Below are 14788 nucleotides of genomic sequence, written 5' to 3'. Positions count from 1 at the left end.
TTTACAACTGCCTACAAACCATATAATGTAGAAAATGAAATTGTACAAAGAAGAACTACAACAACCTCGTGAAATACTTTTATTTCTGTAAAGGTCAGGACAGAAGCCAAAACTAAGCCAGTCACCAGTTACAGCCAGTTACTACTTTGTAAGAGCGCATCCCAACTCTCCTCAGGCTGTGCTCCAGTCCATGTATGTACAGTCTCTCCAGGATTCTGTATTTGGCAGCTTGAAGATGCCAGCGGTGTCACTCTAGTCAGATTACTACAGCCAACGTTCATGCACTTATCTCTTTAATGTTTATGTGGAATCTTCAAGTTGCTTTAAGCTACACATCAAGAAGTGTTGTAAAGTGAACCAAGCATCTGAAGACTGTCCCAAAAGACACCACCCCAGCTTAGACCTTTTCGTATGTTTCATAGGCAAATTCTTCTGTATGAGCTCTATCCTTCAGCAGGCCAATAAAATCAATCTCCAGCTGGAATGGACCATCTACTTTATCTCCGATTGTGAATCCAAGGGTACTAATCTAATTAAAAGATACATACATTAGAACAGTATTTATATAACGTTATAATCAACCACAATCGTATCTACCAGTTCCATATTTTACAAACAATTCATGGCTATCTACTTTAAACTGGTATTTGTTCAAAATACAGCAGCATTTCTTAAGGCTCAAACATTTCAATACCACATTTTCAATACAGACCCCGGTGGGAAACTCCTTCACATTTGCCTTTCTACCCCTGTGTTGAACCCTTTATTAAAAATGCCCTGAGCCTAAAGCAACACTGCAATTTGTGTCCTTTGAGGTTTGTGTATGGCCAGTTTCATCACGACTGGGTGTACAAACACATTTTCATAGTCTCTTACAATTCTTTTGTGAGCAGGAAACACAAACAGAATGTAATTAAGGATGGAGGAGAACTTTCATTCTAGATCAAGTCATACACCTGGTATAGCGTGGAAGTGCACCAAACCAGACATTTTAAAATGCATGAAACTTTGTTACTGAGTTTAAGGCAAGGGTCCTAGGCCACTGTTTCCCAATTAGAATAGTGTTCTTAAATACAAGAACATTCCTTATTCCTTTCCCCTAATGTTCACCCCACCACTATTCCAATTTAAAAATAAATAAATTTATTCTAACTGTAATAAATTCCATGAAAATTTTTGGGGCTCAGGCATGTTTCCTATTAGCCTGTGGCTTGCCTGAAAGCACTCTCAGCTCTTACATGTCACTAATCACCTCTTGGAGACTCCAGTGTCAGCAGTTCTCAGAACAAGTTGGGTCACCAGTGGCAGGCCACCTATTAAACTCCAGCTGCTGCAAGCGCAGGTCTCAGCTGCACCCATGATTTTAAGGACTGCTGTACATGCAGGAAAATAATGCCTAGGATGCGTCAAATAAAGTTGAATAATTGTAGGCTGAGGCTAAAAATATATTGTAAATGTACACTAAATAAATAATAGAACAAAGCTAAAGAAATTAAATGCACCAACACTCCTCTCAGATCATTCTAATGTTTTAAATGCCATCTCTTCCCCAGAAGCCAGCTCTACAATCAGCCCCTTGGCTTGTGGAGCCTGGAGAGTTTTTAAAGCTCCATCTTCCTAGTTCATGCTGTTACAGGTGACTACGGGAGTCACCTAAACTCTCTGCTCTGAAGAATCTATTTCTTGGCAAGACCTAGATACATTGGCTGTTTCCTAACTTTTTTATTGCTGTTTAACAAGGCCTTTCCTGGTTCCTGGGAAAACACATAGTAGTACCATGAGGGATCAAGACATTTTGTCAAGATTTCTTCAATTGCCTTCATGCCACTTCCTCTATTTTTAGGTTTCTTTAAAATACATGTGTAAAATTACAGTTCATATTATATGCAAATACATTGTTTTCACTGTGAAATACTAAGCATAAGACAACAAGGAATGAAAATTTAGTGGAGAATGCTTCGATCAAGTACTGGTTTGTTCCTTTAACTCCTGGTAAATATTTTTAAACACCCCATATACAACTTTATGTTTTCATTTACAATTTTGAATGACTGTATTCTAAATCCTGATAAATTCTTCAGCGTCTGTATTTAAACATAGGCCTTTTGTAACAACTTTCTTCCATAAAGCACATCTTTCCTTGTAGTTGATTCACCTTCTTCATATCATTCATACTTGCTTTCTACAGCCTCAACTTCTGCTTTAAAACAGATTGTTTTCATGCTGCCAATCACTGAATTGCCCTCAAATATTTCCTAAATTTTTTTTTCATTACGGTAGTTAGGAACTGAATGCAACATTCCAGGTGACTAACACTGATTAAAATAATGGGCCTTTTATTTTCTCCCCACATATATTTCTAACACTGTTTTCCTTTTGGTACTCACTGGGTATTAAGCTGCCCTTAATTACATATAGGAGGGTCATGAAATTTAAAAGAAAAAAAAAGATACAGAAACAATTTTTTCCAACATGTCTCCTGTGAATCAGTGAATTAGTCTACCTACCTGCAGAAATAAAATAAAAAATACTCAACACATTTACTTAATACTTAGACTAGAAAGCCTGAAAAAAAACTAAAAAAGAGCCTATAAATGCATCAGTTTACTGCTCACCATCAAGATCACTGATACACTACATCCTCAAATAAAATCTCACAATATGATATCCCTGACAGTCTTCTGTCAGGAAGAAAGTTTATGATACTTACTTTTATTATTTTTGGCAGTACTGTGCCAACCGGCATTTTAGATTTCTTAGTCACTTTGATCATTCCTCAAAAAAAAACCCAAAAAACCTTTTTTGTTTTTTTTGAAAAGCCAAGTGAGTTGTGAGTTGTTTCTTGGTTATATAGACCTCTTAAAAATATTTTTGGAGCTCCTTTGAAATAAACTGACATTGCTATCACAAAGTAGGATAATTTAAATGCAAAGACAAGCACACAAGAATAAGTACCTTATAACAAGAAGAGGCCCTTCAATTTCAAATTCACGAACATTAACAGATTTGTAAATTATCTATATCATGACAATACAATCTTAAAGGAAATTTCAGAGAGATAAAGCCTATAGAAAACTTGCCTTGTCTAACCAGACAGGATGTTGGTGATCCTGGACTCTTCCCCGACTGGAGAGAAAGAATTTCGAGAATGGAATCTGAAAGAAACAAAACAAAACCAAACCAGACTTTAATGTCACCAGTACCTAACATAAAAACTTAAGGAAAAAAAAAAAGCCTGCCTTAGTAAATGAAATGACACTCTGCTACATCTGGTACCAGCACTAGCTGGGTACATAGAACTGGCATAGAGAAATGGGCCACATTAACCCTTTCATTGACTACTCGCAGCCAGCTCCAGGCCCACACTGTTCTGTGGTGGCCGTTTGTAGCCATCGTGCAGGACTCTTACGCTGTTAGGACACAACGAGAGGCTCCAGCACAGAAGGTGGCTGTTTACATCAAGAACATCTCCTTCCAATAACATGTCAACATAAAATAGAAATTAATGAAAGGTCTAGCATGCACGTATATCAACAGCTCAGCTGTACCCAAGCTGTGTATTTCATAGTGCAAACTTCATACCGAGACAGCAGTACTCTATAAAAGCCGTTCAGAATAATGTAAAAATGACTTTGAATGCAGTGGGAGCAACAAAGAGGAGGGGCTGTGATAAGAGGCAGAAAACAGGAAGGTTGGCTGGTGAGGGTGAAAGGAAAACATGCAAGCCAGCAACAACACACCGATATTCATCCTCCTGACTCCTCACCTGTGAAACAGTGAGCTGTTCTTGCATGATTGGACAATGGTATTGTGAAGCTCTCGATGCCAATTCATAAGGATTTGCAAACCTCCTTAACATTGGCATCAGCAAATTACAAAAGTTCCCCAACTTTCATCAGAGAAGAGCCGAAACTCCCACTCCTTACAAATATTATTGTGTCACAGGTTCAAAGGCCATAAATGACAGACCACACCTCTGAATCTCCAACTGGCTCCAGCGAGTCAGCAGGTTAAGCAAATCCTGTCACAGGGTACAAATCCTACACCAGCCTACGTCCATTTGTATTCCAGAAAAAATGGTTATCACAGAGAATATTCCTGGCAACACCTGCTAAGCTTCAGTCGCTGTTTCTAACATCAGGTGTTTAGGTGAACGTATAGTGGTTCAAATCTTTAATACAATTGACACAGCGTGCCCTCCCACAATCCAGTGATTTACAGTTTTGGAATTCCCAAGCCAAAGGCACATGTCTGTTGTATAAGGATACATAACAGAAACACTGTTGTATGGACAGCAATAGCAACAAACTGTGACTGTTGAAAGAATTCCCCTTCCACAGACCTATGGCCCGGACCCCCAAGACAGTCTCGTTAGTTTGGAAGACTCATTAGTTCACCTTTATTTCCTCCCAATATGGGCCTCCTCGGGTGAACATGAAGTAGCTGTAGAGGTCATCCTTTTGATGAGAGAAGTAAGGGTCTGTATAAATGTTTACCATCCAAGGTCTGCCATCGCCACGGACACGTAAATACAGACTGTTGAAGTTTGACCAGTCGTAATACTTCTTCCTAGCAAAAGATCCCTACAAATTATTAAAAAATAGAATTATTCCTCCTTAATAGAGGGAAACTTCCATTATGAAGAACAGAGCACTATTGCTTTGATCACTGTCCTCATTATTATGTCAAATAATATCTACTGTGACATACTGAAAACTGGGTTACTCATTCATCATACTAGTTGCTGATCGCACTGAATTTCCTTCAGCACTGTATCAGAGCCCACAAATTGCAGTATTACCACTCTGAGGACTCATGCTTTAATTATAAACCGCAATCTTGTAACTATCAGAAATCAGACCTGCTTCCTAGGACCAAATTCCCTACCAGGCAAGTACACAAACACTGTAGTGATGGATCACTAGTTATGTAGTTCATTAAGTTTAATATTCTGTGGTCAGTACTAGATTATGCAGAGGCAATTACAAGAAATTGAAGAAGTGGGATAATTTATCCCCTGTGGTAACTTTCCTTATTGAAGACTGACGTAAGCACTGGAAGCATTTAATGTTTCCCAACACTTTTTGTCATTAACTGTGCATAATTATATGGATTGCAAGCATGTCTAATTCTCGACTGCATTTTTTCCCAAGATCTTAAAAGTCCCGGTGTTGTGATTTGCACACAGGCAGATCCAAGAGTCTACATAGAGTTACGCTGAGGTCACTTGGAGCGATGAGGCAGCAGGAGTCGGGGCCATTCTTGCCCAGGATTGCTTAAACCAAGTCAAAATTAGCACCAAAAATTCAGAGGTTTCCCCTTTATTTTACAGCACTACTACGGTTACCTATCAACTGTCCTTCTACTAACTCATCAGTAATAAGATGAGTAGATCATCAATACATTAATACAAGGCCTATGACTACTTTGTTTTATGCCTTTGCCAGTTTTGAGCCTTTTTACTTAAATAGAGAAAAGCCTTTGTATTTACGTTTTCACCCTCTGATTTCAAACTGCATTATAAAGACGGACTGATGCACTCCAATACTTCAGAATTAGGAGGTGAAAGTTTGAGTCACATTTGCACAAGTCAGGAGCAGTCCAGGAAATTTAACTCACATTGAGATTCAACTTGCTGTTCCGTTCCTCTGACCCAGTGCCACCATATTAATCGGTGTTCATCTGCCTCTCATCTGCCCATTGATTTTACTCATTCATATTCTCTGCTCTCCAAGTTTCTGGCCCAGAAGATATTTTACCTGTGTACTTGTGCTAAGTCACAAACAATAGAACTGACTAAAAAGCTAAGCATTTGATACACTGAGTCAAAATGTTCCTTTGCTTTTAAAGGTGTTTAAAAATAAGGGATGAAACAAGCAGTATCAATAATAACATCCATTTCTGGTTCCATTTTGGTCAATTCCGAGCTATCGAAGATTTGTATCTTGCTTTTTCTGATGTACAGTAGGAGTCAGGCTTTTAAAAAGTACTTTTCAAAGCATTATTTTCTGTTCCTGTGAGAAAAAAAGATGAGCTCATTCACCTAAACCAAGTTTGACGAATAAGCCAAGTTAAAGCCCAGAAAATTTGTCCTTATGACACATTCAATTAACTTCAAATTTAGAGACATAATCTATGTTAATCATATCAATTTGGGGTATAAAGGTTCATTACAGACCTTCATTTGCAAGGAGGCTGAAAACAGGGCTGTCTTAATGAGTGGATGCCCTATTGTACATAAGTAAATGATCAAACATATATTATTCCTCTTCTAAGAAAGGAAAACAAAATCCAAGAAGTTCCTTCCAGGTCAAAGGACACAGCAGCTATTACATCCCTGAAGGAATAGCTAGTACTCCTGAAAGTGATCAGTTTCAACCGCAGTAAACAACAGTCCACTTGTTGTCACTGGGTTTACATAAAAATGGCCTCCGATTAAGTAACAGAAGCTATGCAAACATGAAGCTGTACTTACCACTGGTGGTTTAGCTCTCATACTACAATATCCACTGTATTTTGTCTCCCCATCACGAGGCACTTCCGTATTGAGGGTTCCATACAGCAGAGCAGCCTGGTTATTCCTACCCAGTTTAAGGTAAACTTCGCTTTTCCCTCCAATCTCTACATCAGAGGAAATAACCCATTTATTTAAATCTTCTTGGCTCCGAAACTCCCACAACACCTTTGTCTGTTCCAGCAGGTACTGACTGAGTGGATAGCCTCCAGGTCCTATCAAGTAATCTTTGGTCTCCTCCTTCAGCATGCTTAGCTGAGTCTTTAAGACATTAATGCCCTTCTTAAAACTGAAATCAGTACTTTGCCAAGACGGTTTTTTCTCAGGCTGTGACCCTGGCCTCCTGTAGCTGCTATATAATTTTGACGTGGAATCGCTGAGGAGAGGTCCAAGTAAGGGGTGCAAAACTTTGTGACTGCAGCATCTACCACATAAGTAAGCACTGTTCAGCAAAGTAACAGTCAGAGCCATATTGGTAAACTTGAATTCACTTCCAGCAAGGCAATTAATGGGTTTGAAATTAATTTAACAGCAAAACTAGTATCCAGAGCTATCTTACTTTAGTTACTGTAGTTTATCTCCACCTTTAATGAAAAAGAGAAGAGATTAAAAAAATTACATACAGGATTTTTGTAAAACTGTTTCATTTTTAAAACAGATAATAGCTAGAAATCTAAGCCATCGGAAAAAGAAATGAAAAATAACATCAAGTATTACACTTGCTCAGAGTTCTAGTTTACTTAATGATTTCCACCTTATGTATTCCCCCCTCCCTGTGATGTGAAATACCCATGCAAATAAGAAAAACTAAGTAAAATACTTAAAATAAAACTGAACATAGAAAAAAGCAATTCCTCTTCATCCCTTTCACTGTAAGTAAGTTTAGGTACTATGAGTAACACCAGCAAAAACAACCTCAAGAAGAAGGTTTCTAAAAGATGGCATCTATATAATTGTAAAGTATTATCCCTGCAAGAAAATCACTAATTCACAACAGGTAGACCCTGCTGCCATATGGACCAGAATGGCAGTCTCATCTGGCAGCCACAGATGACAAGACTTCTCAGATATTAAGTCCTACAGCAGCCATACTACATACTTCTCCATAAATCATCCAGCAGTTTGCCCCCCTCAACGTATCTTGTTTAGAATTACAGAGAGGTTTGCGAAGACCAAAGAACTTAACATGAGAGACTGCACTTCAATAGGTTTTTTTACAAAGCTTTGGAAAAATTCTGAAAACCTTCTGTTTGCTTCTGTCTACATCACTGTTGGTAGGAACAGCAATGCCACACTGCTATTCTTTAATTCATAAGGGAGAGCCTTAATGTTCAATGCTCTGTACAGAGGCTATTCTCACTGACTCATAAAATTGGACAGACAAGTTGCCTGGGTTTTGGGGGGGGGGGGGGGGGGTGTTGGTAGGAGGTGTGTTTGGTTTTTGCCACAGGATAAATCCTAAACCGATGTCAAATCGGTTTATCTTTTCTGTTAAGATTGGAGCCAGTCACCCCACACATATTCTCTATATGCCACATATCTTCCTTCACTCATGGTAAAATTCACTACTATTACTTTCATACTCCGATTAAGTTATGCACCGTGGACTAAAACTGCATTGAAGGAATTCACATTTTCTCTGTCACACACTCAGTAAGGTAGGAGGCAAGTTCCTAAGAAAGAAACCCCACACGCAGGGCTTCCACGCCCCCCTGGGACTGAGGTGAAGCACACACCAGGAAAGCAGCAAGGGCCTGAACAGTGACCCCGTCCATTTCTGGGCCCCACCGGCAAACCCGTCCCAAACCAAAGCATAACCAGCAGAAAGGAAAGGCACAGAAAAGCTGCAGCCCGCAGTCAAGCCGAGCCCCGCTCAGCACTGACTCGTCCTTGCTCCCTCCGAGTACCAAGCAGAAGAAAACGGGAAATTTTAATACACTTTTACTTTCGCCCGATTTTTGTCCCTACGCAAGGTTTTACCGGCACGCCGATCTAACGCCAGCACCGATTCACCGCCCAGCAGTTACAAAACCTCGGCTTCCAGCGACGCTCTCGCTTGCGCCTCACCGCCAGCCCTCAGGCAACCGCGCCGCGGCCTGGGCACCGCTCCCGGATCCCGCCCGCCTTCCCCGAGCCCGGAGGGCAGAGGCGAGGCCGGGACAGACGGCGACAGGCGGTAGCGGCCTCTCCACAAAAGCGACCGCCTCGACACCTTCCCTTCCTTCCCCGCTCCGTAACCGAGGGACTCCCCGGCGCTGAGGCGCTGAGGTACCGCCTCACCTTCCCGCCCTTACCGCCGGCTCCCACCGCTTCCGGGCCCGGCGGGAAAACACGCACCGCTCCGCTCAGGTTCCGCCGGCGGCGGTAACTACCGAGCTCCCGCCTTCACCGGCGGAGGAGGAGGCGGCGAAATCTTCCCTCCGCCGCTGCGGGCGCGGAGAGGTCGCTACACGGTGCCGAGCGGTTTATTCGCAAATAGCTTTAGCGTTTAAAGAGAGGCTGAAGGGGGGGGGGGGGGAGAGGTGCCTGTTTGTGAGGAACACGTCGGTGGGATAACGCGAATAAAGGACGATGCGGGGCCGCCGCCCCTGAGGGGAGAGGGGCGAGGAGGAGGCGGCAGCGGCCGCGGTGGCGGCCGCTGCCGCCTCCTCCTCGCCCCTCTCCCCTCAGGGGCGGCGGCCCCGCCCTCCTTCCCGCCCCGGCGCGGTGCGCATGCGCGGTGCCCTTTGTGTCCGGTCGGGCGGGCGGCGCGGGGCAGGCCGGGCCGCTGTGAAGCGCCGCGCCGCCGCCGCCGCCGCCGCCGTCGGCGCCGGGGTGGGGAGGGGGGTGGGAAAAGCCGGCTCCGCCATGGTGAAGAAGCGGAAAGGCCGCGTCCTTATCGACTCCGATACGGAGGATAGCGGTAGCGAGGAGAACCTAGATCAGGTGCGCGCGGGAGAGGCCCGGTCCGAACCGCCGGGCCTGGGATCTCCGGCCCGCGATCGGGGCTCGGCGCCGCCAATCCCTCCCTCGTTCCCTCGCTCCCCGGCCCCGGGGGGTTGCGCGCCGCCGTGGCTCTCCCTCAGCGCGATGAGGGCCCTCCGCGAGGAGAGCGAGCTCTCCTCCGCCGGATCCCCGGCCTGCCCCTGGCAGGCGGCCCGCCTTGGCGGGTTTCGGGGGGGCTCGTTGCAGCGGGCCCGGTGCTTGCAGGAGGGCGGCGGGACGGAGGGGCGATGCTCCGGGGCGGCTTGGCCCTGAGGAGGGGGGAAGCGAGGCCCGGCTGAAGGCGGTCGTCACCCCTCGGGTAGTGGGGGAAGAGGCCCAAGGGGCTGGGGCAACTTTTCTGTGCCGCTTTCTCCCGCCGGGAGAGCAGCGTGTCAGGTCCCTGCCTCCCGCCGGGCCGGTGAGCCCCTCGGGGCAGGCGGGATGCCCGGGGTGGGGGGTGGGCTTGGGGGTGGTTGTTAACGCGTGTTTAATGCTCCCTCCTCGGTCGGAGCGACGGAGCTGGGGGAGAGGTCTGTTGAGGGGAAACCGCGTGGAGTTAGGAGCCTGTAGATACACCAAGGGGAAGTATTTGTTTATCATCAGGGCATCTCCTGGGATTGGAAGTGCGATGTCTGGTGTCATTTTAACCGTGTCAGGGGTGCAAAGGAGGTGCCTTCCTCTTTGGAGGGGGCTGCTTTCAAAGACTCAACTTTCGATGTAGCAGGTGGTGATGATGCGATTCAAATGGGAAATAAAGACATTATAGGTGAAGTGTGTTACAGCTTGTATGGCAGTGCTTGTTCCGGGGAGAAGTTTGGCTGGTTAAATATGCTGAAGCCTACATGTCTGATGTAATTTATGTGCTGGACCTTCAGGGTTTTAAATACAGAAGTTGTTGCTATGTTGCAATAAAAAGCCTTCCCAAACACTCAAAAATAGTTTTGCAGCTTGGAGCTTCACAAAAATCAAATTGGAGGCTCTGTTAGACAAGTATACTGGAGCAGATGTTGCATGCCCTGATGTTGTTGATCTTGCATGCCTCTAGAATCTTTAGAGCTGCCAACATCTCACCACTAGTATATTTGTTTGGTAGTTTCTTCAGAGCTTGAAAATAGAAGGAGGTGGACTAGCTCTAGAATAGATCAGGCAATCAGAGTGATGGTGGTAGGAATAACCGTATGGTTCTGCATCTGTTCCATCGTTCACTGGAAGCATGCATCTGCAGCTGTACCCGAGTAGTAGGTGCTTCGTCCTCCGCTGAGGTGCTTGTAGCAACTGTAACAGCAGGGATGTGTATGTGCAAGGGTGAAGATTAGGGAGCAGGGAAGCAATGTTTTTGTGGTGTGATTTAAGGACGAGCGTATACTATGAGAGTATACTGAGTGAGGCCCCTGTAGGTTAAATGTTTGACAGCTTCCCTTGGCAATCTAGGCTTGTTGAATCAAAGGAGTAGGAGCCTTTCTAATATATTATCTTGGAAAACAGCACAAGGGTAGGAAGAAAGAAGGAAAATTGCTTGGAATAAAAGTAGTGGTAAACACGCCAAGATATTATCCAGGGACGTAGTCTGGGTTGAAGGACTACTTAGAGACAGTTGTAAGAGAGAAATTCTAGAAAAGATTGTAGAAAACATCAGGAGCTTCCTGAAGAGAACTGTTAATTGTACAAATGTGTTCTGTTGATGTTGCATGCCTTCTTCAGAGAAAGGTTTGTAAAATGCCTTTACTAATGGAAAGTTTCTTTGTTGGTAAGTAGCATAGGCCATCAGTTTCTGCAGTGTTTGTGTTCTCATTTGAGGTACTAAATTGTAATCCATTTGCTGTGGAGATAATCTTCCAGTTGTGAAACTAATGCAAACCAATCTAGTATTGACTTCCCAAGACTGCAGAAGTTGGTGTGACTGTATTTCTACTCACAGCTACGGTTCGTCAACCCCAGAGCAATGTTTTTAAGAATAAATTATGTGTCATGGACTACAAAGACAGTAATGCAGCTTCAGAAATGTTTGTTTTATAGTACTGCTTCTGTCATCTGAACAACCTATGAACAGCAGATGATGAGATTATTTGAGAGCCATTTAGTTCTTTGTGCTGGTGTGTGTTGTCTTTGAAAGTGCTTCCTTTGGAGGAGAACAGGTCTACTTACTTTCACAAACTTTGAGCTTGATGCCTGTTCTGCGTCTATCCAAAGCTTTAAGTGAATTCTGTCATGTGTAGGGACAGTGAAAAGGACTTGAACAGGCTGACTAAATATTATCAGCCATGACATTGTGGTGATGCCTAAAGTATTTTGTTTTTAAAGTGTATAATTGGAAACATCTCTTTTGTTTAGAAGGAGGAGCTGCTGTCTAGTGGTATTTGGCTTTTTGGGTTAATGCTACACAATGTAGTTAGGGTGTTTTTGAATTATTACCCAATCCAAGTAAAACAGACCTGGACATGACTCTGAAAGTAATTTGTCTCATGTGGTTTATACCAAGAAAGTAATGGTAGTGGTCTTTACTTCTTATAGCTTGTTATCCTCAAAATCCTTTTGTAGCATCCAGCTGTATTAAAATTGTGTGTGTGTGTATATATATATTTATGAAACATAAGTAGACTTTGTTCCTTAGTCAGTGGGGATAATCATGTTACTGGGATGTGCTCAAATATCACAGAGAAGGTGCATATCCACTGAACTGGATTGGTAAAACTAATTATGACATTTTAAAATAAATATGTGGTTTTTCACACCAGGAGCTCTTGTCATTGGCCAAACGGAAACGCAGTGACTCTGAAGAAAAGGAGCCACCTGTGAGCAAACCTACAGCATCTTCAGACTCTGAGACGTCAGACAGTGACGATGAGGTGAGTTTGTCATGTTGTCAGTGAAATTACTGTGGGTTATATGTCTGATTGTACCTAAGCAGTGAAAGTGTATTTGTCATACAGTATATTTAGCCTGCTGACTTCATAAAGTGGGACTGGCCATCAGTGGAACTGGTGGAGACCCATTAAGACCAGAGGATGTATACTCAGAAATACTTCTTTCTGTCTTTTAACTAATATACTTTGAATTGTAACTGTATACAAAATAGTCTGAATGCCTATAGAAAAGATGACTACCTGTTTCATCCCATGTTCATATGGTCTGAATGGTCTACCTACTTAAAACTGGTGTTTTCCTGTGTAATGCTGGCAGTTGAAGTAGCAGTAAAGCTGCTAAAGCTGGACTCTGAACTAAGGAAGAGAGGTTTTCAGCTTTAGGAGAGAGCTTCCTTCCTCAGAGAAGAAAAGGGTCGAGGCAGGTAGTACTGTTTTACAGGTAGTAAAACTGTTCTATTTAGCTACTTTGATTCTCAAAGAACTCTGCTGTGAGCTAGCTTGTCTGGTCATTTGAACATGCAACAGAGTGTGTTTTTATTGGCATTTTTTAAGAAAGTGAGGCAAGGAAGAGTTTAGCATAACTTTGTTCTGGGCTTTTGTCAATTCCTTGTATAGTGGTGCTTATCTGCTAGATCTGTTTTTATTATTTGTTCTTGGTGCTACATTCTAGAGCTGGTTAAAAGTGTCTGCTTTCATCTATAAATGAGAAATGAAATAGACCTATCAGAACAGAGGAACTGACAAACAGGTCGTACAGGTATTTGAATAAAAACACTTTCTTGAAGGCTTACAAATGTCTTTTGTAAGCTTTCTGCACAACGTAGTGAGGTCATTTATTCCATCTATTCTTAAAAATTTAACAGGGAGCTGTTTGGGGTGGATTTTTTTTCTGAAACTACAGGAAGGATTATTCATTGTGACAACTTGAAGATTGATAGGGTAGGCCAGTGATAAACTATATAACTGTTAAGCATTTGATAGTGTAACAGAATTCTTCCAATAAGTGTAAAGAATGTGTGGTTTAATTTTCTTTCTGAGGCATTTTTGAAATAAATATGCTTGGAACTCTGTTTCTATCAGTCCTTTTCTTAAAAAAAAAAAAAAATAGAAAATGGTGATTCTTGTATCTAATCTATGCTTAAGACATAAGGAAAGAGAAAATTGTGAATGGGCTAGATATATTAGGTTTGTTATTGGGTGACCCCTTGGTCTGTCACTTTCGTGTGTTCAGATCTGCTGGCACACAGCTCATTTATTCTAAGCTGCGTGGAGACCAACTTGTCTGGAAAAGTAGACTTAGGTGTGGAGAGCTCGTTGATGATAAAGGCTTCTGTGTTTATCTCTGAAAACTGTCAGAATAAATAATATTATTCAAATTATCTTTTTAGTTTGTGTAACTACAAGTAGGGCCTACCTTTCCATTTTATGTAGAATATGACAGTGTATCTCTTCACAAATTTGCTCAGACCTTGCAGATGCAGTAGTATCTCTGTTGCATTATGTGCATTTGATACTCTTTCTAGTCTGTTTTTCTACAACACAGTTTTTTCTGACCTCCATGCAGCAAGAGGAAAAGATTTAGAGAAGAGGTAATTAGGACACTTGCTTCTATTCCTGTGCCTGAAATATGCATTCTGAACTGCTGCTTGTCACAGCAGGGTGAGACAGGCTGGGTTATAACAGTTCTGCTTCTGCCAGTCATTCAGTTGCGTGCATCCCTAGGCTTGACTACACTACTGCTGCTGAACAACTTTGGGTTTAATCAGTGTTCTTGTGGTTGGTTTGAAGTTTGCTCAACCTTGGGGGTTGGGAGAGGGGGTCTAAAAGTCAAAATTGTCTTACTGGACTTCCTGCAAGATGAGGATCTTGAGGCAAAAGGATGGAAATTGTTGCCCTGTGCAAATGTGCTTAATCATACCCGTGTGCTTCCATGCAGGTTTTGTAGTGTGCACGTCCTGTGTGGTTCCTGACAAGAACTAAACGTTCCAGGATTGTCACTATGTTACATGTACAGGAAAGGAGCCTAAATCTCTGCTTCAGAGGCTAATGCTGCATTCTGCATTTTTTAAAGGGAGAAAAGTTTGTGGGGCATAGGGGAGAGAAAGTGCATTTTAGAATTATAGAATAACAGCATGTACAAATCATGCCACATCTACGCAGTGGTGCCCAAGGGATTTCAGCAGATCTTTTGCGTTGTATTTTGTGTCTCCCGGGGAGAATGTGCTTCTGTGAAAGCTCTGAGCCACATCAGGTGTTCACGGTGGAGATGCTGGGTTCTGTAACACTTTAAGGACCTCTGTGGTCAGAATCAAATTACCGAGCCAAGGGACTGAAGGTGAGTTGCAGGCAATGAAATAGGAAGGATGCTCTGAACCATCTTCTGGTGGGTCTGTGGAATGTGCATGACTGAATTGACTATGAACTGTTGTTCAGACAACTGATAAAT

At 42.9% G+C, this 14788-nt stretch overlaps 2 protein-coding genes across 8 annotated transcripts in view; one reads left to right on the top strand and one right to left on the bottom strand.

The window, feature by feature from the left end:
• Positions 1-66: 66 nt before the first annotated feature.
• NDUFAF1 (NADH:ubiquinone oxidoreductase complex assembly factor 1) lies at positions 67-9131 on the bottom strand. 7 transcript variants are annotated; one of them, XM_030043796.2, is made up of 6 exons: positions 8809-9131; positions 8727-8731; positions 6476-7098; positions 4398-4583; positions 3081-3155; positions 67-529 (listed from the first exon to the last, which is right to left on the bottom strand). In XM_030043796.2, exons 3-6 carry the CDS (start codon positions 6983-6985, stop codon positions 398-400), a joined length of 903 nt encoding a protein of 300 aa, XP_029899656.1. In that variant the 5' UTR covers positions 6986-7098; positions 8727-8731; positions 8809-9131; the 3' UTR covers positions 67-397. The 7 variants fall into 7 exon arrangements, with proteins under 7 accessions (XP_029899656.1, XP_029899648.1, XP_029899663.1 ...); XM_030043788.2 differs by lacking the exon at positions 8727-8731 and having other exon boundaries at positions 8795-9131; XM_030043803.2 differs by lacking the exon at positions 8727-8731.
• A 95-nt stretch (positions 9132-9226) lies between these two features.
• Positions 9227-14788, top strand: part of RTF1 (RTF1 homolog, Paf1/RNA polymerase II complex component) — a 31613-nt gene continuing 26051 nt past the window's right edge. The window contains 4 exon segments of the mRNA XM_030042810.2: positions 9227-9242; positions 9245-9288; positions 9290-9439; positions 12214-12324. Of these exon segments, the coding sequence (XP_029898670.1) occupies positions 9227-9242; positions 9245-9288; positions 9290-9439; positions 12214-12324 (321 nt within the window).

The sequence above is a fragment of the Aquila chrysaetos genome, chromosome 2 (assembly GCF_900496995.4).
Source record: "Aquila chrysaetos chrysaetos chromosome 2, bAquChr1.4, whole genome shotgun sequence".
Lineage (NCBI taxonomy): Eukaryota > Metazoa > Chordata > Aves > Accipitriformes > Accipitridae > Aquila > Aquila chrysaetos.
The sequence above is the reverse complement of the archived record's forward strand: the minus strand, read 5'-3'. Positions and strand labels throughout refer to the sequence as shown.